At 34.7% G+C, this 27673-nt stretch overlaps 1 protein-coding gene and 2 pseudogenes across 8 annotated transcripts in view; 2 read left to right on the top strand and 1 right to left on the bottom strand.

Annotated features, from left to right (window-relative positions):
- SENP7 (SUMO specific peptidase 7) overlaps positions 1–23666 on the top strand; it is a 214718-nt gene extending 191052 nt beyond the window's left edge. For 7 of the 8 annotated variants that reach the window (XM_037834912.1, XM_037834927.1, XM_037834918.1 and 4 more), the window contains 7 exons: positions 4461–4553; positions 5219–5343; positions 6971–7023; positions 9159–9202; positions 9302–9370; positions 10046–10196; positions 20135–20272. In XM_037834912.1, the coding sequence (XP_037690840.1) occupies positions 4461–4553; positions 5219–5343; positions 6971–7023; positions 9159–9202; positions 9302–9370; positions 10046–10196; positions 20135–20272 (673 nt within the window). Of the gene's footprint in view, positions 1–4460; positions 4554–5218; positions 5344–6970; positions 7024–9158; positions 9203–9301; positions 9371–10045; positions 10197–20134 lie in introns of all 8 variants that reach the window. The other variant, XM_037834886.1, reaches the window with a different exon arrangement.
- LOC119532498 lies at positions 7867–8224 on the bottom strand (annotated as a pseudogene).
- Positions 23667–24181: 515 nt separating the features above from the next.
- On the top strand, positions 24182–25127 carry LOC119514142 (annotated as a pseudogene).
- Positions 25128–27673: the final 2546 nt, after the last annotated feature.

Here is a 27673-nt window from a genome sequence, read left to right as displayed (position 1 = left end):
AACCACATTCACATAGATAATTCAGTGCTGTTAATTACATTCACAATGTTGTGCTACTATCACCACCATTCATTAGGATCCTTACTATTTAATAAAACGGATGTAACATTATATAAAATACTATATTTTTAAACACAATTTACCTGAGTTTCTGCCCAAGAATTTTTTGATTAATGCTAAAACCTATATAGAACAATGGATAGGGATTGGCAAAAAGGGGGAAGGAGTAAGGAGTTACTGTTATTTCTTAGACATATGATAAAATTAAGAGTTTTTTTATTTAAAAAGTTTAATGTAAACATTTGTCCACCACTTTACAATTTATAAGATACATTTACCTACATTATCTTAATTTCTCCCCTCATAACAGTGTTGTTAGATATGTAGGACGTAAATATTGTATCCTAATTTTTCAGGGAGGAAGCAGACTAATAAAGATTAAATAATTTGACTAAGGACAAATAGCTAGGGAGTTGCAAAACTGGTTAGTACTTAAATCCATATTTCTTAACATCTAGTTTTGGGATATTTTCATTGTACTAGACTCGGGGTATTTTAATTATACTGGACTGCCTTAAAAGTGGCTGTGAGAGTGTCATTTATCCCTTTAAAAACAACAGGAATAGTAAACAAGTCAGAAGTTGATTAAATGGATAAACTACCTGAATTTGTTGTATTGTGGGAGAAAGAGATTGAGAATGGGAAAGCTGTTAACATTTATTGAGTATGTGCTTGGAGCCAAGATAGTAAACATGAAGTTATCTTATTTGATCCTACAATAATCTTGTGAAATAAGTGCCACTGACTTTATTAAATGAAATATAAAGAAGTTAGATAAATTATTCAAAGTTGGATATAACTTTCCAATTTCAAAGTTCATTCTCTTACTATTGTTTGTAGTGTAGTGATAGACAGGGCCTACCTGGATCAATTGAGAAAATCACAATTTGAAAATATTCCTGAAAGTCAGGGTTAATGGAGAGGGAAATCTGGAAGATTTATTAAATAAATTTGATATCTAATATTCCTGATGCTTCCTGTTCTGTTTTATGTATGCAGAATTGATTGTTGATACTGCATTTAATCCCACATTTTGTTTTAAGATTATTATTCAGTGTAAAGATTATCAATTTGGAGTACCCACCTAGAAACTAAGGAAATGAAAGTAGATTCGGCTGTATTAGACTTTTTTTTTTTTAATCTTCATTTTATTGAGATATATTCACATACCATGCAGTCATACAAAACAAATCGTACTTTCGATTGTTTCCAGTACCATTACATAGTTGTACATTCATCACCTAAATCAATCCCTGACACCTTCATTAGCACACACACAAAAATAACAAGAATAATAATTAGAGTGAAAAAGAGCAATTGAAGTAAAAAAGAACACTGGGTGCCTTTGTCTGTTTGTTTCCTTCCCCTATTTTTCTACTCATCCATCCATAAACTAGACAAAGTGGAGTGTGGTCCTTATGGCTTTCCCAATCCCATTGTCACCCCTCATAAGCTACATTTTTTTTTTTTTTTTTTTAATCATCATTTTATTGAGATATATTCACATACCACGCAGTCATACAAAACAAATTGTACTTTCGATTGTTTACAGTACCATTACATAGTTGTACATTCATCACCTAAATCAATCCCTGACACCTTCATTAGCACACACACAAAAATAACAAGAATAATAATTAGAGTGAAAAAGAGCAATTGAAGTAAAAAAGAACACTGGGTACCTTTGTCTGTTTGTTTGCTTCCCCTACTTTTCTACACATCCATCCATAAACTAGACAAAGTGGAGTTTGGTCCTTATGGCATTCCCAATCCCACTGTCACCCCTCATAAGCTACATTTTTATACAACTGTCTTCGAGATTCATGGGTTCTGGGTTGTAGTTTAATAGTTTCAGGTATCCACCACCAGCTACCCCAATTCTTTAGAACCTAAAAAAGGTTGTCTAAAGTGTGCATAAGAGTGCCCACCAGAGTGATCTCTCGGCTCGTTTTGGAATCTCTCTGCCACTGAAGCTTATTTCATTTCCTTTCACATCCCCCTTTTGGTCAAGAAGATGTTCTCCATCCCATGATGCCGGGTCTACATTCCTCCCCGGGAGTCATATTCCACGTTGCCAGGGAGATTCACTTCCCTGGGTGTCTGATCCCACGTAGGGGGGAGGGCAGTGATTTCAGCTTTCAAGTTGGCTTAGCCAGAGAGAGAGGGCCACATCTGAGCAACAAAGAGGCATTTGGGAGGAGGCTCTTAGGCACAACCATAGGGAGGCCTAGCCTCTCCTTGTATTAGACTTTTTAAAAATTAGATATTATGTTCCCAATCATACATAAAAGACATATAAACAAAGTTACATGAGTGGCATACTCTAGAGGGTCAGATGGTAGCTCTATCTCTATCTCTACATCCCTGTACCTCTGTCTGTATCTGTATCTCTATGTCTGTCACTATCTCTTTATTTATATCTATGTTTAGAGTAAGATAGTAGCTCTATCTCTATCCGCATCTATCTTCATATCCAATTAGAACAAGCATTAATATTCAAACGAAGAATCCTACAAATTAGTTAAGATAAAAATAACACCGAAGCAAAGCAGAGAGGGATAGAAACTTTAATGACCAATAAATCATGACAAAAGGCTCAGACTACTCATGTTAAGATACACAGGCTCATTACCATGAGACCCTTTGGGATCTAACTTCTGTTCATCTCCTTAAACTCATCTCACAGCACTTTCCCCCCCTCACTTATCATGCATCAGTTCATGCCATCTCCTTTTAGTTTTTGAATATGCTAAACTCTTTCCTGTTTTCTGACTGAAATGTTCTTCTACAGATACTTTTAGTTATTTGTTTCCCAACATGATCTCTAATCATTTTATTTATTTGTTTGTTTGTTTATTTTCTGTGTCTTATACCAAAGTGTAAGCTACGTGAGATTAGAGATTTCATCTGTCTTATTTTCTACCCTATCCCCAGTGCTTAGCTCAGTGTTTGGAACATACTGGGTACCCAAAACAAAAGATAATAAAAATGCAGATTATTGAATACTGAGAGAACTATATGACATTTACTTGAGGATTTCTGCTATGCAGTTAGGAACTGAGAATAAGAGATCATATCATGGCCCTCATATTCTTTCTATCCTTCCTGCCCCATTATGCCTAATGTATTCCCAATTAAATAAGGTTAGCATAATCAGGAAATCTACCAAATACCAGTATTATCAAATGGAAAACAAAGTAACAAATTATGTACTTGAAAGTAATTGTATATAATCATTGTAATGGTTGGATTATTATGAAATGAGCAAATTCAATGAACAGATGATCCCTGATTCTTTTATGTTGTTTATCTTCCATAGTGCCTAATTCCCACCCTATCTTTTAGCTTGTTCTGGATTCCATTTTACTCCTAAACTACCCCATGTGAGTTTGGTTAGATGTTATTCAGGTGAACAAGGGTAGGCAAAGGTGTCAAATTCCAGTATTACTTGTTACATAAATATATAGGGAATTTAATGATTTCTTTTATTCCCTGCATAAAAAGATCTCCTTCCAAGGAGCTGAGCCAGAAATCTCATATTACTTCCTTTATGCCACTATTAAATGCCATCTCATCCCTAAAATCTTTTTTACACCAAAACTTGGTTTAATGTTTTCCTTCTTTAGCATCTCTAATAAGATGAAAAGAAATTACATGTTGTTTTTTTAATTTTTTTTTTTTTATTTAATGTATGTGCCAACCCCTTTCTAGGTGGCTAGGTGGCTGTCTCATACTTTCATATAATTCCTTTGAACTCTTTATGACATTTACATTTAGTTATTTGTTGTAGTTTTTTTTTTTTTTTTTTTTACTCTTATTAGATGATAAGTTCCTTTAGAGCACTGTGATTGCTTTTCATTATTTATTATTAGGGACCTAATAAATATTTGTTGAAGGAATAAAAGGAAAGATAGATGAATCCATGGTAGGGATACGTAACCTCATTTTCCTAGTTTCCTTGTATGTAAGATGAAGGCAGATGAATTTCGTCTCTAAAAATCTATGCCTCATTCCCCTCATCACATATACAACATTTGGACAATTCTATAAAGGTTTAATGATAATATTTTATATCATGCCTGGAGAAAATGGAGCAGAATAAATAGGTGTAACTGCTTATACTCTCAGTTGCTGAGCCACTTTTGGGATCTGCAAAGTTTTTATGAATTCTGCCTTTCTTCTATCCATTACATTATTATTTGTAAGTAATGATCAGATTTAAGAATAAGGTGTTGATAAAATGGTACATTTTTTCAAATGTGTTAAATATGATATATCTTGAAGAGGATGGCTAGACTGAACCTAGCATTTTACAATATATGAAAAGGACTCTTGAAGTCCTTATCTTAAATTTCAGATTCTTAATTTATATCAAATATATCTATCTTTTATATTTGCAGAATGGCACAGCGAAGACATAAAAGAGTAAGAACATGGACTCGTCACATAAACATCTTTAATAAAGATTATATCTTTGTGCCTGTAAATGAGTCGTGAGTATTTCAGATTATTTAAAAATAAAATTGGAGTTAATTCAGAAAAAAATATTTTGTTGTATTTTTAGATTAATAATCAGTAAAAGGTATGGGCATATGAATTCCAGGTATTATTTTCAATTTTTTTCTATAAAAGTTAGCTAAAACTGAGTTACATATCTTGGATTTTGATTTGGTACTGATTATGTTGTAAATATAGTGGAAAAAAAAAAGAGAATGACAAATGACTACAAGACTGTAATGACTGAGGAGTTCATTTTTTTTTTTTTTTTTTTTTTTGACTCAAGAAAAGATTTGCTACAGAAAAAAATGAAAAGATTTTAGGATGACTCCCCAAATATTAAAGAGAAGAATTCTTAAGCACCTACATAAAAAAGGGTGATGCTGACGAGTGTGTTGGGTCCTTTATTAAAGCAGATCCTCAGTTGAAAACACTGATTATATAAAAGTAAAAAAAAAACTTGAATTACTTAAGTTTTAAACTAAGTAACTTGGGATTTTTAATTATTTTTAGCATGTATGTTCTGTATTACATCAGACATGACAGTAGACTGCTTTTCAAAATTAAGTTTTTCATCCTTACTTTCTCAGATGTAGCTCTAGAATATATTCTACATTTTTTAGTTTTGTATGTTATAAAGATTGCATTTCTTTTCTAACAGGTCTCACTGGTATCTTGCAGTCATTTGTTTCCCATGGTTAGAAGATGCTCTGTATGAAGATTTTCCACAAACTGTATCCCAGCTATCCCAGGATCAGCAATCCCAATATGACAACAAAACAATAGGTGACAATGCTTAATGTTTTTCATAACTATGTTTTTAATTATGACAACCTGGTTAGAGGGAACAGTATGAAGTTAAAAGGTAGTTATTTATTATCATTATACTTATAGAAGGAAGAATAAGAAATCTGAAAATTTCATGGTAGATGCCTAGTTTCATGTATAGACAAAATGTTAATTCTTAAGTTATATGGTTTTTAAGTATTACCATAGTACTTTTTATACAGTAGCTTTGCTAATATAACTTAAGATTTCATGCCATAGAGCTTCAGGCCCAGCTTGAAAACTTCCCTTTTTTCTTAATATAATTAAAATAACACATTTTTTATAGACATTAGTAGTTCTGCCAGGTGGAATAGGGTCTCATAATTCTTCAGTGATTTTTCTTATGTTAAAACCCATAATCTTAAACAAACAAGCCTACTTTCTTTGAGAAAAAATATTAGAATTATGTATGCATTTTATAGCTGCATGGAAGATTTATAGTATTCATTACTGTTAATATTGGCCAAAACCTAGGGGAAAAAGAGAAAAACTAAAAAGCATCTGATTATTTTCAAATTTTCCAATCCTTCTGAGCTTCAAGTGTACTTATATAAAACTTTAAGATCATAGTTTAGAAGAACCGTTACAGGGAAATTAACTATCCTTCACATTAAAACAACAGCTGTTTTATTAGTGAGTTATCTTTAGAGATTCTCTTTTTATAGGAAACTAGCTCACTTAATTGGTATTTCAGGTTTTGGCTTAGGGATTTGTTTTGTCTGTTAACAGCTAGTCATTAATCTGATGATAGGATTTTTAGCTGATGATTGGATTTTTTTTTAAATAAAGTGATTGTGTATTAGGATGGTAACAACAATTAATAACTGTATTTTTTTATGACATTTTGAAAATCTAATTTTAGGTCCTGAACAATGAATTTTGTTAAACAGTATCACATTTATACTTGCAGAAATTTATTTCATTGTTATTAGCAAGTATTTTACTGGTAAAATAAAATTGGCAAAATGGAACTCTAATTATTTCTATACATACGTATGTGTATTTATATTGGAGTAGCATTCTTGCCTAGGTTTGTTTCTATTCGATTACTGAGATATGTATTCTGAAAAGGATCTGAAATGTATGACCCCCTCTTCCCCATGTTTCTTTCTGATCCACTATTTTCTCTTGACATTTTTAAATAAACACTGGATATTGCATTAGTGGGATATTACAATAGTGCAAGTTGTAAAAAACATATAGTTATTATTGCCTTAAGTTTTTTTATTAGAGCAAATGTTGGTTTACCGAAAAATCATGCAGAAAGTACAGAGTTTTCCCTATTATTAATATTTTGCATTAGTGTGATACTGTTGTTACAACTGATGAAACATTATTATTATAATTCTATTATTAGCTATAGTCCATAGTTTACATTAGGGTTCACTCTTCGGGCTGTACAGTTCAATCTGGTAATTTTGTTTGGTTTTATTCATAGCATTTACCATGAAAAAATTTAAATAGACCCCAGGTATTTTTTTCCTTTAATTACTACTGTGCATACAAATTACAATTGAAACTTATCTAAATTATCTATATTAGAGATACATTAAAGACTCATAATTGCTTTGCTATTTTTAACTAGATAATGATCTACATACCACTTCAACACTGTCCTTGGGTGCTGAGGATTCCCAAGTAAGTGTGTTCTTTACAGATGTGAAGGAAGAAAAAATCATGAATATATAATAATAACTATAAAATAGGGCAAAGTTAGGTGGGCTACCACAGATACTGGTGGCCTGTAATCAAGTCATGCTGTTTTATGATTCTTTGATTTTTTTTGTGGTGAGAAAGAGAACAAGAGAACTTGTCATTCTTCTTGTATCTTTTTAACTTGCTTTAAAGTCCTAGGTTGGTTGGTTTATTTAGTAGTTTATCTGATGTTCATCTTGGTTGACTCCTTTTCTAATTTCTAAGGATCAGATTTACTTTTTTTAAAAAACCCAATCTAACATATGAAGCATCAGTTTTACTTTTTTTTCTTTTATAAATTATTTTATTTATTCTTGTAATTAGACCTTCACAATTAAAGTTGTCTTTTCACTGTGTTTTGTTACTGTGAAATTAAGTTGTAGTTATAAGCAAAAGGTGGTTGCATAGGGAACAATAATTGTATATTTGGTTAAACAGAAATAAAAGAATTTTGTCTTAAAATGCAATATTTTGTTTGTAACAGCCTCTTTGCCATGCAATTACTTTATAAAAATTTTTAATTTTCAAAAGTGAAAATTACTTGTGCTGTTTGAGCTTTAAAAGCTGGAATGTTTAAGTGTAACATCAACATAAGCTCCTTAAAGAAAAAGCAAAGCAACCTACGCTCTGTATTCCCCTGCAAGAGGGAATTTAGATGTATAAGTAACATGAAAATCATGCATCAGACTCCTGCAGGAGATTCTTCAGCATACCTTATCCAGCTCTTCTTCACAGTACTAATATATAGCTTTGAAGGGTCCTAGTAAGTATTTCTCCTTGGCAGCCTCACTTTCCCACATCATGGAAGTACAAGTTTGCACATATACATAACATGATGATAGAAAATAAGATAATAGTAAATTAGGTTTCTAAATTTTGTTTCTAAGTCTCCTTGTGGATACCGGTAGATAAGTATGCAGTTGGTCATAAAACTGAAAGAGAGGCAGACAGTAAAAAATATATTCAGTGGTTTAGGAGGTAGTTGAGGGAAAACAAAAGCACTGATCAGTGTTACTAGAATTAATAAAGATGGCAAGCTTCCAACAACTAAACTGATGATTCAATCCTTGGCCAACTTCTTTCCAAACAGAGGTCTGTTGTCCCAGCCACTGGTGCCTTAAGTCCTGCCAGAAAACGCCTCCATTTTTGGGTTTCTTCACTCTTCCCAAGCTTCTCAAAACTGAGCCAGCATTACCTCATGTAGTCTTGGGCCCACGACTCCTAACACCTCCTATTTACCGAGCACTCATAACCAGAACCCCAGGCAGGCAGTTGGGTTGGAAGGGGTGAGGCCACTCTACCAAAGCCTTGCTCTCCTCCCAATCGTGAGCAGCTTGGCGGTGTTCCCCATCACCCACTTGCTGGATACTCCTGGCTGTGTGACGTCCAGTGGACTTCTGGGTGTGGAGGCTCAGGGACATTGGCATGATGAGTGGGAAAGGCAGAGACCTTCTGCTCTAGCTGGATGCTGCAATGGGGAATCTCTGGCCTGGATCCATGGCCGCTGTCAGCCTGATTTACTTTTATTCTTCGATTATGTCAGCAGTTCTTTTCAAACTTAGTGTAATTAATAACCTTAGCAAGCATATTTTATATTCTATTATCATAATTTGTGGTTAAAAATGATTTAAACTAGACTTAAGGTCAATCCATATGACTTCTGAGGCTAAAATAGAGTTACTGTTAACTTCTCTTTATATGGGACTGTAAACTGGTATGCATGGTCTAGATTTGGTGTCCTAATTAATGAAGCTAGCCACCTTTTTATTTGTATTTATTTGTTACCCAAAATGGTAACTCTGAATAGAAGTAATTAAAGTTCCAGATTGTTTTTTAGGCCATGTTGAAGCTCCATAACTACTTAAGGCCACATGTAAAAGTATATAAGCCACTAGTTTAATAGTATAAAAGAATAAATCAATTAATTTTTTGAAAAATAAAGTTAGCTCACTTCAGATGATAATTCTTATTTGAAATTTTAATTTCATAGTTGTTTGAAATGTTTTAAGGAGTAGCTGAATATCAGTTTATTCAAACTAAATTGGTAATTGCAAAGTCATAAAAATTTGTTGTTTCAGAGTACCGAGATGAATATATCAGTACCAAAGAAAATATGTAAAAGGTAGGTATATGTTATAAAATAATAGTTTTTTTTCAGATAGTTAGGTGTACTTCATATACAAGTATGTAATTTTGATTTCTACCTTTTGCTTTTTTATAGGCCATGTATTCTCATATTAGACTCCTTGAAAGCTGCTTCTATACAAAACACTGTTCAGAATTTACGAGAGTAAGTGATTATAATTTTACCCTTCAGTGTATTATTTAAAATCTCAATAATTTTAAAGCTACCTTGTGAATTACTGAAAAGATTATATCAGGAATTATATTTTATTGTGTATTTAGATGAGGCCTGCAAATCTCATCAATAATAAATTTCCCCAGCTTATTAATATTCAGGTAATATTTCTCAGGGATTATATCAAAAGTAAATTAAGAATTTATGTTCATAATTGAATAAAAAGCATAATTTAATGAAGGAGCATTACAAATATTAGTGGTTACCAGAAGTACCACTTTAGGAAAAATAAGAACTCTTTATAAATGATTATCCTTACATGTGTATGTATAGGATTTTATACTTTACTATATGACCTGGAAAAAACTAGCAATGGAAATTTTAAAATCATTTGCTAGTTTACTTTGTAATGTAAATGACTTTATATATTTGAGTTGTGAAAGTTGAGTTGTTGATGAAAAGTCTAGATTTTAGTTTGAAATTCAGATGTGTTTCTTTGAAGTCATACTTGTAAAAGCCCATAATATAATTTAACTAAGGTTCAGTCTTTGGATATTTGGCTTGAGATAAAACATCTGGCAGTAAATGTTTTTGTACCTTTGTGAAAGTGTTGCACAGCGTTAGAAAGATTTCAACTTGAGTCACTCTACTTATTGACGATTTCAGGTATTTAGAGGTAGAGTGGGAAGTTAAGCGAAAAACTCATCGTGAATTCAGCAAAACAAACATGGTGGACCTTTGCCCTAAAGTTCCTAAACAAGATAATAGCAGTGATTGTGGAGTTTATTTATTGCAATATGTGGAAAGCTTCCTCAAGGTACGTGAAGATACAGATTTTTATGCATGGTCATCAGCATATGGTCATAAATTACTGGGTAAGCAAAGAGGCAGGAAAATGTTACTGTTGATCAAGGGGAAAAAAAGAGAAAAACAATGGAAATCAATCCACATATGGTCTAGATTTTGGAGTTAGCAAATAAGAATTTTTAAATGATTTGATTAATATGTTAGAGAAAATGTAGTTAAACAGGAAGAGAATGAAGAGATGGAATCTATTAAAAAAAATCAAAAGGGCATTCTGGAGCTAAAAATGTGTATTGATATATTTGAAATTAGGAACATATTCAGTAGGTTTAGTAGACTGGATACAGCAGAAGATAGGATTAGTGATGTGAAGATTTAAGATGATAGAAAATATGTAAATTGTAGCTCAGAGAGAAGAAAGAATGGAAGAGAAAAGAGTAGAGCATAAGAGACAAGTATGATACAGTCAAAAGGTATAATTTACATGTAATTGGAGTCCCAGAAGGAGAGAGAATGAGGCAGATGCAATATTTGAAGAAAATTTTCCAAAACATCAACTCAGTATTCAGGAAACTCAGCAGACCACAAGCTGTATAAGTATAATGACAAGCATGAGTGTTATTTTCTAGCTCACTGGAGTCTCTTCTGGAACTGTAGAGATATTAGAGAAGAAAATTTAAATAGCAAGAAATCACTCTTTACTTTTTGAACAGTCAGCTCATTACTTCAGTCATTACAGGTATTATGATGAAGATAGGTATAAGAGCAGGGTATTTTTGGCCAGAAGCCTGCTGGGAGAATGCTTAAAGGTACTTTCAAAGCATGAGTGTTAGAGTATGCAATGACAATTTTTGTTATTTTTAATATTGGGCAGGAATGATAAGATATAATATAAGGTGGTACACGTTATGGAAACCATTCCTCTTTTTCTTTAGTAGAAAAGTTGTGAGTTTATAGTATGATCATGCATAAAATTCAGGATTCCCATGCACCACCCTATTATTAACACCTTGCATTGGTGTGGTACATTTGTTACAACTGAGGAAAGTACACTTTTATAATTGTATTATTAACTCTAGTCCATGGTTGTTCTAGTTTGCTAATGCTGCCGGAATGCAAAACACCAGAAATGGATCAGCTTTTATAAAGGGGGTTTATTTGATTACAAAGTTACAGTCTTAAGGCCATAAAGTGTCCAAGGTAACACATCAATAATCGAGTACCTTCACTGGAGGATGGCCAATGGTGTCCAGAAAACCTTTTAGCTGGGAAGGCACAAGGTTGACCTCTGCTCCAAAGTTCTGGTTTCAAAATGGCTTTCTCCCAGGATGTTCCTCTCTAGGCTGCAGTTCCTCAAAAATGTCACTCTTAGTTGCTCTTGGGGCGTTTGTCCTCTCTTAGCTTCTCCAGAGCAAGAGTCTGCTTTCAACAGCCATCTTCAAACTCTCTCATTTGCAGCTACTCTCTCAGCTTCTGTGCATTATTCAAAGTGTCTCTCTTGGCTGTAGCAAGCTCACTCCTTCTGTCTGTGCTTATATAGTGCTCCGGTAAACTAATCAAGGCCCATGCTGAATGGGAGGGCCACATCTACATGGAAACTATCCAGAGTCATCACCTACAGTTGGGTGGGGCATGTTTCCATGGAAACAGCCTTATCCAAATGTTCCAACTTATTCTCCACTAATATGTCTGCCCCCACAAGATTGCATCAAAGAACATGGCTTTTTCTTGGGGACATAATATATACAAACCAGTACAATGTTTTAACTTAGGTTTCACTGTGTAGTGTAGTTCCAGTGATTTTTAAAAAAAATTTTTTTACTCTTTTACCATGTATAAAATCTAACAAATTTCCCCTTTTAATTAGTTCAGATATATATTTCAGTGCTGTTAATTACATTCACAACATTGTGCTACCATCATCACTATCCATTACCAAAAGATTTCCATCATTTCAAATAAGAGCCCTGTACAGTTTAAGCCTGAGCTTCCCATTCCCTATCCCCACCCTGTCCCCTGGTAACCTATATTCTAGCTTCTGACTCTGAGTTTGCTTATTTCAATTATTTCAAATCAGTGAGATCATACACTATTTGTGTCTGGCTAATTTCATGCAACATGTCTTCAAGGTTCATCCATGTTGTCACATGTATCAGGACTTCATTCTTTTTTACGGCTGATTAGTATTCCATTGCGTGTATATACCACATTTTATTTATCCATTCATTAGTTGATGGACAATTGTGTTGCTTCCATCTTTTGGCAATTGTGAATAATGTTGAACATTGTGTGCAAATCTGTACAAGTCACTGCTTTCAATTCTTTTGCATATTTCCCTAGTAGTGGGAATGCCAGGTCATACGGTAGTTCTATACTTAGCTTTCTGAAAACCACTGAACTGTCTTCTACAGCAGCTGCAGCATTTTACATTGCCATAGCATAGGATGAGTGTTCCTCTGTAATATTCCAACACTTGTTATTTTCCTTTTTTTTTTAATAGCAGCCATTCTATTAGAATGGCTGCTCGTTGTGGTTTTGTGTGCATTTCCCTGATGGCTAATGATGTTGATAATCTTTTCATGTGCTTTCTGGCCATTTGTATCCTCTTTGGTGAGATATCTATTCAGGGCTTTCCCCCATCTTTTAATTGGGTCATTTGTCTTTTTTTGTTAAATTGAAGGATTTCTTTATATATTCTGGACATTAAACCTTTATCAGAGATGTGATTTCCACATATTTTCTCCCATGTGTAGGTTTTCATTTTATTTCATGATACAGTCATTTGAGGCAAAAAAGTTTTTAATTTTGATGAGGTCACATTTATCTATTTTTTCTTTTGTTGTTTGTGCGTTGGATGTGAAGTCTAATAAACCATTATCTAACACAAGGTCCTTGTATTAGTTAGGGTTCTGTAGGGAAACAGAATCAATGAGAGTTATCTGTGAATCTAAGATTTACAAAAGTGTCTCATGCTGCTGTGGGTATTCACGAGCCCAAATTCCATAGGGCAAGCAGGCAAACTGGCAACTCCAGTGATATTTGATGAACTCCTCAGGAAACGAACTGGCAACTTCGATGAACTCCTCAGGAAATGCTTCACTGGGCAGCCAAAGAAGAAGTGAAGGTCCTCTATCTGTCTCGCTTAAAAGTCTTCAACTGATTAATTGGATTAAATCCAGCCAACTGCCTTCTCTCATTGTGGAAGACACACCTTTCCTTGACGTCATCAGTCACAGTTGCAGCCAATTGACTGATGATTTAATAAACCAGCCTGTTGGTTTATTAACCAGCCACAAACGTCCTCACAGCAACAGTTAGGCCAATGCTTGCTTGACCAGACAGCTGGGTACCATCACCTGGCCAAGTTGACACATGAACCTAACCATCACAGTCCTGAAGATGCTTCCCTATGTTTTCTTCCAGGAGTTTGATAGGTCTTGCTCTTATATTCATATCTTTGATCCATTTTGAGTTCATTTTTATATAAAGTGTGAGGTAGGGGTCCTCCTTCAATTTTTTGCAAATGGGGATCCAGTTTTCTCAGCACCATTTGTGGAAGAGACTATTCTTTCCCAATTCAGTGGTCTTTGTCCCCTTGTCAAAAATAGCTGGCCGTAAATGTAAGGGTAGATTTCTGAGCTTTCAATTCTATTCCATTGGTCTATATATCTGTCCTTGTGTCAACACCATGTTGTTTTGATTACTGGGCTTTGTAATGAATTTTAAGATCAGCAAGTATGAGTCCTCCAACTTCATTCTTCTTTTCTAAGATGGCTTTAGCTATTCAAGAACCCTTACCATTCATTATAAATTTGATTATTGGCTTTTCCATTTCTGCAAAGAAGATTGTTGGAATTTTGCTCGGGATTCTGTTGAATCCATAATTGCTTTGATAGGATTAACATCTTAATGATATTTAGTCTTTCAGTCCATGAACACAGAATATCTTTCCATTTATTTATGTCTTCTTTGATTTCTTTTAACAATGTTTTGTAGTTTTCTTTGTACAAGTCCTTTACATCCTTGGTTAGATTTATTCCTAGATATTTGATTCTTTTAGTTCCTATTATGAATGGAATTTTTCTCTTGAAAATTTTTCTGATTGCTACTAATTTTTGAGTGTTTATCTTATACTCTCCCACTTTGCTGAATTCATTATAAGTTCTAGGAGTTTTGCTGTGGATTTTTCAGGATTTTCTGTATGTAGGATCAAGTCATTGGCAGATAGGGAAAGTTTTACTTCTTTTTTTCTAGTGTGGATGCTGTTTATTTATTTATTTTTTTTGCCTAATTGATCTGGCAAAAACTCCCACTACAGTGTTGAATAGCAGTGGCGACAGTGGGCATCCTTGTTTTGTTCCTGATCTTTGAGGGAAAGCTTTCTGTGTTTTACCACTAAGTAGAATGTGTTAGCTATGGGCTTTTCATATATTCCCTTTATCATATTGAAGAAGTTTCTTTCTATTCCTAGTGTTCTAAGTGTTTTTATCAAGAAGATCTGGTGCTGGATTTTGTCAAAGGCCTTTTCGTTATCAATTGAGATGATCATGTGTTTTTTTCCTTCATTGTGTTAATGTGGTGTATCATATGAATTGATTTTTTTTCCTTCACACATAAGGGATGAATTTTATTAAATTGTCGGACCCCATTCTTTGATGTTTCACTGCTAATAGTTTTTTTTTTTTTATTCATTGATTTTTTTTTTGTTGAATCAACCTTGCATGCCAGGGCATATAATTCTTTCAGTGTGCTGTTGGATTCAGTTTCCTAGTATTTTGTTGTGGATTTTTGCATCTATGCTCATGAGAGATATGGTCTATAATTTTCTTTTCTTGTGGCATCTTTTCTGTCATTGGTATGAGGCTGATATGGCCTAGAATGAGTTAGGAAGTGTTCCCTCCTCTTCAATTTTTTGTAAGAATTTGAGCAGAATTAGAGTTAACTCTTCCTGGAATGTTTTGTAGAATTTCCCTGTGAAACCATATGGTCCTGGGCTTTTCTTTGTTGGGAGTTTTTTGATTACTGATCCAGTCTGTTTACTGGAAAATAGTTTGTTGAACTCTCCTATTTCTTCTTGAGTCAATGTAGTTAGTTTGTATGTTTCTAAGACTTTGTCCATTTCATCTAGGTTATCTAATTCATTGGTGTACAGTTGTTCATGGAACCCTTTGTAGACCTTTTTATTTCAGCAAGGTCAATAGTAATATTCCCCTTTTCATTTCTGATTTTCATTATTTGTATCCTCTCTCTTTTTTTAAAAAATTTAATTTTATTGAGGTTGTTCACATATACAATTATCCAAAGATCCAAAGTGCACAGTCAATTACCCATGGTACCATCATACAGTTGTGTATCCATCATCACGATTATTGTTTTTTCAATTTTTAGAACATTTTCATTACTCCAGAAAAGAAATAAAGGCAAAGAAAGAAAACTCAAATCCTCCCATACCCCTAACCACACCCCCTCCATTATTGACTCATAGTATTGGTATAGTACATTTGTTACTATTGATGAAAAAATGTTAAAATACTACTAACTGTAGTACATAGTTTGCAATAGATACAGTTTTTCCCTCTATTATTAACTTCTAGTTATAATGTCATACATTTGTTCTAGTTCGTGAAAGAGATTTCTAATATTTGTACAGTTAATCATGGTGACTGTCCACCACAAGATTCATCGTTTTACACATTCCCATCTTTTAACCTCTGAGTTTCCTTCTGGTGACATACCTGACTCTAAGCTTCCCCTTTCAACCACATTCACGTACCATTGAGCACTGTTAATTATTCGTCACCTCTGTCCATTTCCAAACACTTAAGCTCAACCTAGTTGAAACTTCTACCCAAAATAAGCAACTGTTCCCCATTCTTTAGCCTGGTTCTATATCCTGGTAACTTACATTTCATGTGTATGAGTTTACATATTATAATCAGTTCATATCAGTGAGACCATGCAATATTTGTCCTTATATGTCTGACTTATTTCATTCAGTGTGGTGCCCTTAAGGTTTCTTCATCAATCAGTTTTTTTTTTTTTTAAATAGATGGGTTTGTTCACCCACCATACTTTCCATCCTAAGTAAGCAATCAGTGGTTCTCTGTATAGTCATGTATTTATGTACTCACCACCATCACCACTGTCTATATAAGGACATCTCCATTTCTTCCACAAAGAAGGAGGAAGAATCAAAGAAGTTAGAGACAAAAAAAAAAAAGAAAAAAAACAACAAAAAAAATGACAGCTAAAAAGCAACAAAAGGAAAGATAGAGTTAACCTAAAGTAGAATAAGAGTCAGACAACATCACCAGTGCCAAGAGTCCCATACCCCTCCCTTATGTCCCCCTTGTAAAGGCATTTAGCTTTGTATATTGCCTTTGTTGCATTAAAGGAAGCATAATACAATGTTTCTGTTAACTGTATTCTCTAGTTTGCATTGATTGTATTTTTTCCCCAATACCACCCTATTTTTAACACCTTGCAAAGTTGACATTCATTTGTTCTCCCTCATGTAAAAACATACTTGTACATTTTATCACAGTTGTTGAGCACTCTAGTTTTCACTCAGTTATACAGTCCCAGTCTTTATCTTTCCTCTTTCCTTCTGGGTATCCCACATGCTCCTAACCTTCCTCTTTCAAACATACTCTCAGTCATCTTTGTTCAGTGTACTTACATTGCTGTGGTACTATCAACCAAAAGTGTGCTCCAAACCTCTCACTCTTGTCTTTTCCTGTATGTCTGTAGTGCTCCCTTTAATATTTACTGTAGTGCAGTTAATCTTGTTCACAAACTCTGTCATTGTCTGTTTGTCAGAGAATATTTTAAACTCTCCCTCATATTTGAAGGACAGTTTTGCCACATACTGGATTCTTGGTTGGTGGTTTTTCTCTTTCACTATCTTAAATGTATCACCCCACTTCCTTCTTGCCTCCATGGTTTCTATTGAGAAATCATCACATAGTCTTATCAAGCTTCCTTTGTAGGATCACTTTTCTCTTGATGCTTTCAGGATTCCCTCTTTATCTTTGACATTTGATAATCTGGTTATTAAGTGTCTTGGCATAGGCCTATTCAGATTTATTCTGTTTGGGGTATGCTGCACTTCTTGGATCTGTAGTTTTATGTCTTTCATTAGAGATGGGAAATTTTCATTGATTATTTCCTCTATTATTGCTTCTGCCCTTTTTCTCTTCTCTTCTCCTTCTGGGACACCCATGACACATACATTAATGAGCTTCATTTTGTCATTCAGTTCCCTGAGATGTTGCTCATATTTTTCCATTCTTTTCCCTATCTGTTCTTTTGTGTATAGGATTTCAGATGTCTTGTTCTCCAGTTCCGGAGTGTTTTCTTCTGCCTCTTGAGATCTGCTGTTGTATGTCTCCATTGTGTTTTTCATCTTTTGTATTGTGCCTTTCATTTCCATAGCTTCTGCCAGTTGTATTTTCAAACTTTCGATTTTTACCTTATGTTTGCCCAGCGTTTTTTTTTTAAAGCCTTCATCTCTTTTGTTATATCTTCCCCGAAATTGTTGATTTGGTTTAGCATATTTCTTTGAAAATCTTTAATAGATTGTTTCATTAAAGTGAAACAGTATCTCAAGGGTATCTTGATTGTGGTGTAAGTTTGTTCCTTTGGGCCATATCTTTGTTTTTCCTTGTATAGATTGTAGTTTTCTGTTGTCTAGGCATCTGGTTTCCTTGGTTACCTCGGTCAGAGTTTCCCAGACAAGAATGGGTTGAGGTCTCAGAATGGGGTTATATTCAGGGAATATCTTAGAAGAATGACAGACTTTTCTGTGAGGTCTTCAGTTGCTGTGATTTTCCTAACCTGCCCAGCAGGGGCTGCCTGTCAGCCTGTCGCTCCTGACTGGTGTCAGGAGATGTGGCCCTTTCAGTTTCTGTTTTGGCTGTTTTCCCCCAGGCTCTGGGGTCTCGTTCTGAAGGGGAAGCTGGGCCCCACCTCCTTCCTCTTAGGGAAGATACACCCCCTAGGGATTTATCATATGCATTTGGATCGTCTCTCTGACTCTGTTATTTCCACCCCTGTCTGGGTCAGAACGCTGTTAACTGAAAATGGCTGAGGCTCTGTCCTCTGAGCTCATCAGGTTGAAAGGGAGAAAAAGGGACAGAAAGCACCCTTTTAGAGCCAGTACATGGTCCCCCAGTTTCACTCGTTGGCCAGAGGTAACACCTGATCTTCTGGGCTCCCCCTCCCAGGACAAATGAGTCTTCGGTTCTTTAAGGTCAGTCATCACTAAAAGCCTCTGTCTGCTTTTTGGGGAGTTGGAGCTTGTATTCATCAGTCCACATTTGTTAATTAAAACCCCAGTTGGATCTCGGTTGAGTTGTGTTCGCTTGCTGGGAGAGTGCTGCTCTCTACCACACTGAGGTTTTGCAGCTAAGCCTGCTGTTGGAGGATTGGGCTCCCAGCACAGTTCCCCAGTTTTTACTTACAGATTTATGCTGTAATCTCAGGCATTCCTCCTGATCCAGGTTGGTGTACTATGTGTGGACAGTCATGTTGGTCCCCAGGAGTCATTCCATCATTCCAAATTATTTGCTAGTTGTTCCTGGTTGTTCATTAGTTGTTCCACGGGACTAACTAAATTCCACTCCTCTCTGTGCCGCCATCTTGCCCCTTCTTCCTCTCTCTCTTTTATTTATTTTTTGTCAGTTTAGCTAATAAAAGTTTGTCAAGTTTATTGATTTTTTTCCAAGAACCAATATTTGGTTTTGTTGATTCTCTCTATTGTTTTTCTATTCTTTATTTCATTTATCTCTGCTCTAGTTTTTGTTATTATAATCTTTCCTCTCTTTATTTCACACTGGCACTTCATCATAGGTGATGATTATTGTCCTCTAATAATCTTTCCAAGGGACTTGATTTTGTCCCTAGATTTTACATGTCTTATTACATAATATATTCTGAGACTGTTAACATAATTCTACTTTATATAGCCTTGGTCAGTAGAACATAATTTTAATGTAAGCTGTAGTACCATGCAGGATTCCTGGGGAAAAAAATCAGAAAACTGAATCTTTGTTTTGCCCTATATCACAGAGCTTAGGTTGAAAAAATAGGCTTGGGGCAGACCACTGAAATCCTATAGAACTTTGGAACTAATCCCTAACAAAAGTAGTAATAACTAATAAAAATACTAGCACAATTAAAACTCCACTGGTATTTGATCCTAGAATCACAATCAGCCTGTTCTTTCAGCTTTATGTGCTGAAGCTCTTAGTTCCTTCCTCAAGATATGTCTTTCTTATATATGGCTTCTTAATAGTCAACTTTATTGAAATTATAAACATGATCTAGAGGTAGTGTTTTTTAACAATTATTATTTTTTAAACACTGGGGGATAGTCTTTGCAGGTTCTTCATCTGTAGTTGCATTTTCCCCAGTAGACTTAGAATATTGGAAAATAAAGCAGTTCTTAAAGGCTCCAAACCACCAAAAGAGGCACTTCTGCAGGATTTTCTGTTTTTATCTGAAGTTTCTTCATATAATACAAAGTGTTTTTTTTTAACCATTTAATAGTTTCAAAATATTAACATGCTAGAAAAAATTGTGTTCAAACCATCCTGACTTCTGCATTATGCTGAATCATTCCCTCTATTTACCAATCCTATTTGAGCTAATTCACTTAGCATGCATTAAGTGGTACAGACAGTATTTAGTTTTGAAGTTTAAAAGTTAACAATTGAATGGCAAAGTTGTAAAAATTGATTTGTGATGATGGTTACACAACTCTGTGACTAAACTATAAAACATGGAATTGTTCACTTAAAAGTGTTGAATTATATGGCATTTGAATTATATCTCAATAAAGCTGTTATAGTTTGAAAGTTAGCAATTTCTCATTTCTTGTAAAAAATGAAATTAAAACAAAATTTGAAGTTATGTTGCTAAAGTGATTGTGTTCTTTTTTTCTCTCTTTAGGATCCTATTGTTAACTTTGAACTCCCAATTCATTTGGAGAAATGGTTTCCTCGTCATGTAATAAAGACCAAACGGGAAGATATTCGAGAGCTCATTTTGAAACTTCATTTACAGCAACAGAAGGGCAGCAGTAGCTAGTTAATCTGTACAAACATGACACAGATATTCTATAAGATTACTGGAAAGCCGCTTACCAGCATTTGTGTTAGCCCAGCTCACAGAGAAGAAAATAACTTGCAGTAGTTTTATAAATCATTGAACATTATTTAAAATATATAAGGTATATTATTAGAAAAGTTGGGATCTCTTAGATGGAATGGGAAAGGGGAGATGTAGATAAACTTATTAGATAGAAATTAAAATTTCATAAATATTTGATATTTTTTGAGTGAATATGCTTGGATTATGCAATAGCATTTGTAATGTGGGAATGTTTTCGTAGACAGTAAAACTATGTGATCTGTACTTCCACATGACTGGGAGTTGAGGGGAGTTTGGTCCTCCCTGGTGCCACCCCAGTGCTTGTCAGATTTGTTGGCAAGTCACATCATATTGTAATTCTATTCTTTGCAGCTCAAGCATACAGTATGAATACTGTGTATTTTTTTTTTTTTAAGGAATCTAGTATCAAGACTTCAGAAAATGCCATTTACGGCATCCCTTCTGTATAGTGTAAAGAAGACATTCATAATGTTAGGAAGATGATAAAAATTCATTCTTTCAAAGTGCAGCTGATTTTCTCAATTGCTAAATGGAACCATTACTCTGCTCTAATTGTAATGATCTTTTTCTACTTCTTTTGACATCTTAGTATGAGAATTTGAGAGTTCATTCATTCAGAGTGAAATTTGGAATAAACTAGAAAACTGGAGTTGTTTCTTCATCTTTTCCTTTTTTTTTTTAAGTTTTCTTTATGAAATTAGAGAGAAAAAGTAAAAGAAATACCAAAAAATTGTTTAGCTATCTAAATAGGTTTTTAAAACTCATATGCATAGCTCAACCTAGTTTATTTGAGGTAAAGTTATGTAAGTATTGACTCCTAAATTATCCCAGAATATATACACAATATAGAACGTATAGAAGATAAAATTGATGTCTTCATAACTTGCCACCAAATTTCTCCAAGTCCTATTTAGTAGTTGTTAGAACTAAATGTATAATTTTGTACCTCTTTTTTTACCCAGTATTCATCTGCAAATCTAGATTGCTCTCATTGTTTTGTATTTTTAAATTGTAGTTTTTAGAGAGCTATGATCCCCATGGAGCTTAATTTTTATTATTAAATGTTCTGGTAACAATTCTACTGAAATCATGTAATAATGGTGGTATTATAGCTGATTAACCCTTCAGAACTTTCTGATTTACTCTGATGTTTTCAGGAATATTTGGAAGGAGACATCATATTGTATTTTCTCAGATAAGAAAAATGCTTTAAAATAATATTATTTTAATCTGTTTTAAACATCTCTTGAATTTACATTGTAACTGTATGTAAAACAGTGGAACAAAGGCAATTTAAGATAGGGTTAAAAGACTGCACATTTTATTTCAGAATCGTGTGAATTGAGGTTGTTAATTAAGCCTCATTGTCATTAAGCTTTTGTTAATCTTGTTACCATCTTTATATTGTTAAAGATATGTGTTTTTTGGATATTTCATATAAAGATGGTTATAATTATATAATTCATTCCCTGTTGTGTCTGCCTGTGAGGGGGACCTTTTTAGGTGACTATTATTTTGTACATCTAATTTCGGGTATAGCAAGTATATAAGACATCTTGTGATTTCATTTGTATGTTTTTCAGAGATACCACTGTCCTTCATCATGTGTTGAAGATTGTTTAAAATTCATTTTCCTAAATTCATGTGGAAATAATGCTTTGGGAATATCAACATTTTATATTAAACATGTTTCTAGTTCATTAAATTGAGGTGTAATTTTATAAGAAACATGACCTGTTAGAAATAAATGCAAATTGTAGTGAATATCATATAATTAATGCTTAAATTTTCTTTCTGTTTTACCAATTAATTTGAATGTCATTTTAGATTAGGGAACATTTTTTGAGCATCTACTATTAGCAGTCATTTTGCTAGGTAGAAAATAAAATGAATGACTGCTCTTATTCTTGAGGTATTTATAATCTAATGTGAGACATTGATAAATCAACAGTTTTAACATTCTCTGGTAAAAACAATCAGAGTTTCTGAGGGAGCACAGGAGAGAAGAGAGCGAGTGTGTGTGTGTGTGTGTGTATGTGTCAGTCAGGTGAGTTGTGAGAGAATTGTCAGTGGACAGGGAAAGCTGTCCTACAGAAGATAATGCTATTTTTAATTCACAACTCTTGGGATAAAAAAGAAAAAAAAAAAACTTTTTAAAAAAAGTTATATCCGATCACTTAACTAGGGCTTAGATAAAGTTTATTATCTCTTAAAATCAGCCTCTTTTCATGTCAGGAGTTAAAACAAGTCTAAACTTATACAGAGCCCTTCCTAATGTGGTTCCAGTTTATTTTCTATCCTCATCTTTCCACTGTCTCCTGCTTTTTAATCTTATAAAGTTACTTATTGTGCTATAAATACTTTCGGATTAAGAAGCTTAAACCCTTTCTTAATGGGAAAATGATCTTTGATTTTCTTTCTTTCAGTACTATTTCTTTGGAAATATACTGGACTAAATTAAATGTGGAATGTAATTATACTGAATTTTTTTTTAATTGTGTGAGCTACCCTAACTAATGAACTATAACTGGATATAACTGAGCTTGTTTTCATGGAAGCTTGGAAACTTTGCTTATGGGCTGTTAGAAGACATAGTGTATGAGGCTTCCTTATGCTGATGGGGCCTGCACCCACCTGGGTGGTCTCTTCTCTTTCAAATGAGTGCAACCCTTTGGGGGCTGGAGAAATTGGGATCAGGACTCCTATAGGGACTCTAAATGAAGATGTACTTTACTTCATACTCTCATGATACTATTCTTTGTTTCCAGTGCTGTATTCTTCTACAAGGTAGACCTGGGCCATTTTATGGACTGTTGTCCCATGAAAGTGAATGTCACTTAAAACCCAAGACCATAGATGTCTGTGTGGAGTGGGCACTGCGGCATTGTATCTCCACACCTGCAGGACTTGCCACGCTATTCCTTTTTCTTAGAACATCCATGTACTACTTCTTGTGAACTTTAATTTTTCACAATCTAGTTCAGGGGTCACCGTCTCTGGGAAACCTGCCCCACACTTGCTTAAAGAGAATAATCAACCAATTTCCTCTTCTGCTCTCCCATTAAATTCGTATATATCTCTCATGATTTTTATTACATTATTTGTGTTCATGTTTTTCCCTTTAGATTTTAACCTCCACAAGGACTGGAAACATTTGCATTTCCTGTGTTTAGTATGTTAGTACCATATAGTAAACACTCAGAAAATTTTGTTGAGTCAATAAATTATCTTGAACTGATTTGAAATTTAGATATGGATAAAAGAATAAAAAACTCTGGTACTTGTTATCTCTATTAAAGGTTTGCACGTGTATGTGTGTTGTTTTTCATGTATATACAAACTGAAATTTCCCATTTTAACCACTTTCAAATATACAATTTAGTGGCGTTAATTACATTCACAATGTTTGCTACCACCATTATCATCTATAACCAAAAATTTTTCCATCATCCCAATAAAGCACAGTTTTATATTTAGTTTCTTACTATTTCTTAAAGCATCATAAAGTTAAAGGACATTCATATGAAATTTTGAAATACTTCCTAAAAGAGAATCTCCTTATATAAAAACCCAAGGAATGAGAGAGAAAGCTACAGAGGGAACGGCAGTTGCTGAAGGTTAACAGAATCTGGAGGAGAAGGGAGAGACCAGGAGATGCCGCCATGTACCTTGCCATGTGACAAGCTAAGGACCAAGGAATGCCGACAGTCAGCCCCAGAGCACACAGTCTTGGGGAAGAAAGCACCACCTTGCTTTCTCCTTGATGGTGCTTTGATACGGACTTTTTCCCAGCTTCAAGTCAGTTGCCTCTGCCTCTCTTAAGTGATGTCAAAGAACGATGGTGACGTGATTTGGGAACTTGGCTGAGCTGCATGGAACTAAGGTTCAGATTCCATATTTAACCACGGAAAAAATTCCTTCAAAAGAATGGACAATGAGGATAAATAGCAGAAAGTACAGTCTCCCACAATGTCACCCCTAACCTCCTTCCTCCTTCCCTGCTTCATTACCAGAGGTTGCCCTTGAGTCATGGCTACAGCAAACAGCAGAGCGGCACTGAACAGATGCATCCAGCTCCTTATGATGCATGGGTCCTCTTGTTCAGCCTTAGGGACCCACATCTGAAGGTCCTGGAGCCAAGCCCCCTTGTCTTCAGGCTTCTCTTATCCAGTCCTTTTCATTGGAGAGTACACTGCAGGACATCACTGTTTACCCAGATGAAATCTGGAGGATAACAGAAGAACAGTGAGAGTATTATGTCAGTCAAATCCTTTCAGCCTGACCCAAGTTCTTTCATTTGAGATTATGTGGCTAAGAACTTCAGCAAATCAAAACTTTCCATTCCACAATTCTCCTATATATGGGAACTTGGTGATACTGATTGCAATGGAGCCCTGACCCTGCCTGAGTTCTGTGTTGCATTTCCCAAAGGCCTGCCACCAACTCTACAGCCAGAGTACCTGCAAGCAGCTTTTCCTAAGCCCAAGTGGGAGTGTATGTTATTCACTTCTTATTCTGGGTCAACATCAGCAAGCTGACAACCCCATGTGACTATTGATGACAAACAAGCTTCGAAAAGTACTTTGGATGAAGCCTTACCAAAGGACGTTCTGAAGATCCAGCTTCTATGTCAGCATTGTTGTCCCTACCACCTGTACTCCCTCTGAGACTTTGTCCATCACAGGTTTCCCATCACAATATAACCAGTGAGCCCAGTGCTCAGCCCAAGCCTTCAGCTCAGCTGCCTAACTGTGGAGATTTCAGACTATAGAGCAGTCTGAACTAGCTTCTGAAGCCGAGTTACACCCACAGTTGAACAGAGTCCCTTCTCAGGCTGCAGAAAGTCCAGCAAAGAAGCCACACAACATACCATATTCTCAGCCCCCAACAAAGCCCATCCATAGGAAATTCAGACCTGAAAATTAAGCTCCAGAAAACCAAGAGGTTTCTACCACTGTAGGTGGGCCAGCTGCTGTACCAGCTGCATTACCCCACCCAACAGTCCCAAAACAGTTCCAAACAAAAGAAGTCTATTTGTGAATAGACTACTATCTGCAAAAACAAAGAGGCAAATGCTGTGATGGCCAAGTTGAGCAGTGAACTCCAGGAGCAACTCAAGGAGGTTCATCAAGAGTAGATTACTTTGGAAAACCAGTCATCGTGACTTGGTCCAGTCATCGTGTTGTGTCTCTCCAAGGTTCAAGCTGGTGACCTTCTCTGACAAGATCTTTACTTCAAATGTTTGAACCAATTACTTGTCATAGACATCTGACTGTGTCAAAAGCTGTGAGCAGTGAAATTCAATCCATGTCACCTTTTCTCTTGCACTTCACCTGTACATTTTACTGTGGTGGAAGAAATAATTCAATTGATTATCAGTTTGAAGTTGTAATTATCAGTGGAATTTATCTCCCATTCTTAAGTACTTCCTCAAGGTGTTAGATGCTGCTCCCTACCAAAAATCAATCTTTGAGCAAATGAAAATCATTTAGAACATTAAAAAAAAAAAACAAGGAATAGTTTTTGGATTAATTATATATTAGAGAGAGAATCTCTCATCTATAGGTAAATACCAAAGTTCTTGGTATGACTTTCAAGGTATTCCATAATCTACCTCAGTTAACCTTTTCAGTATTCATTCCCAAACTATTGACTCTATGTTCCTGTTTCTGCTCCATAAAGTTGCTTTGTATTTTCTATAAACAGTATACTTTTTTACCCTACTGTCATTGATCATGACCAGAAATTTTCTTCCTAACTCCCAATCTCTTGCCACCTCTGCTTAACTGAAAGTTACCCCACCTCTGCCCACTGAAAGGTCACCCAGTTCATTTAAGGCTTGACTGAAATGTTACCTTCTCCAGTAAACCCTTTCCATTTTTTCCATTTGGAACTGATCTTGCTTTTGGGTTGCCATGCCACAACCTTATGGCAGTTAACACCTATGCTTCGTATCACAGATATAGTTATTATAATGCTGCAGTTAAAAGTTATAATTATTACATCACATGTCAAGTTAAATTGAATTTATAAAATGATGAACCAATTTAGGAACAGATGAATCCAGCTAAATTTTTCATTCTCTGCCCTTTAAAAAACAGTACAGTTTTCTGAAATCTTACAAACTGTGTCTTACAGAACATAATATAATAAGCATTTAAAAGTTCTTGGGTAAATTCTCTACTTATAGTTACGGAAAATTTATTCCATCCTGGAGCTTAAACAAAGGAGAATTCCAAAGTTTGAAACGTGTTTAGACTTCATGAACACTTGTAATACAAGGCAAATAGTATGCAATTCATTAGTTTACAAAGAATATTCATATTTCCTGATTCTTATCAGCAAAGGTAGAGATTATCATATCTTTTGCATTGGTTGAGTAAACCAGTATAAAAGAGCTTTGGTGATTAACCTAAAATCAAATGGAAGAACCAAGATCTAGGTCCAGGTTTTCTGAATCTACGTGCAGACGTGTTTCTAGAATACTGTGATGCTCAGATTTTCTGGGTTTTTGGACTAGACCTTAAGAAAAAATAATTTCTAATTTGTTACCAAAAAATTCTTTGTTATGAACTATCCACATGGAGTTTCTCTTGCAACTTTAAAATTCAACTTAGTAAAATTTTCAGTTTTTTTCACCCATTCATACAATAAAGTTGGGCAAATAGTTTCTGACAAACTTACCAATATTTTGTCAGTGCAACTGTGCACAGGCATTTAATGGTAATTTAGATTTACTGGCTTTTATAAGGACTGAAAATGTGATTTATTTGAGGCTGTGTTGAAAAATATACTTGAACTTTTCCTAAAGCATGAAATAACATGAGGGTAATTTAGCTAACAATTAGTTTAGGATCCTCAAGAGAAATGTGCTTTAGACCTTAACAAAATACTTTTTTTTAAAATTCAGTTTTATTGAGATATATTCACATACCATACAGTCATCCATGGTGTTCAATCAACTGTTCACAGTACCATCATATAGTTGTGCATTCATCACCCCAATATATTTTTGAACATTTTCTTTACACCGGAAAGAAACAGAATAAGAATAAAAAATAAAAGTAAAAAAGAACACCTGAATCATCCACCCCATCCCACCCTATTTTTCATTTAGTTAACAAAATTCTTTTTAAAGGGAATTTCTCCAGAGGTACACAAAATAAAATTTAGATCATTGCTATTTGATAACAAATCTTAGCTTCCACAGGGATTTTTATTAACTTAAATACTTTCAACTAAGTTTATTGGATAAAAGCAACTGATCCATTGTGGTAGAAGAAATTCTCTTTCAGTTAAGAGTTTCACATGTAGATA

This window comes from Choloepus didactylus, chromosome 1 (genome assembly GCF_015220235.1).
Source record: "Choloepus didactylus isolate mChoDid1 chromosome 1, mChoDid1.pri, whole genome shotgun sequence".
Classification (NCBI taxonomy): Eukaryota; Metazoa; Chordata; class Mammalia; order Pilosa; family Megalonychidae; genus Choloepus; species Choloepus didactylus.
The sequence above is the reverse complement of the archived record's forward strand: the minus strand, read 5'-3'. Positions and strand labels throughout refer to the sequence as shown.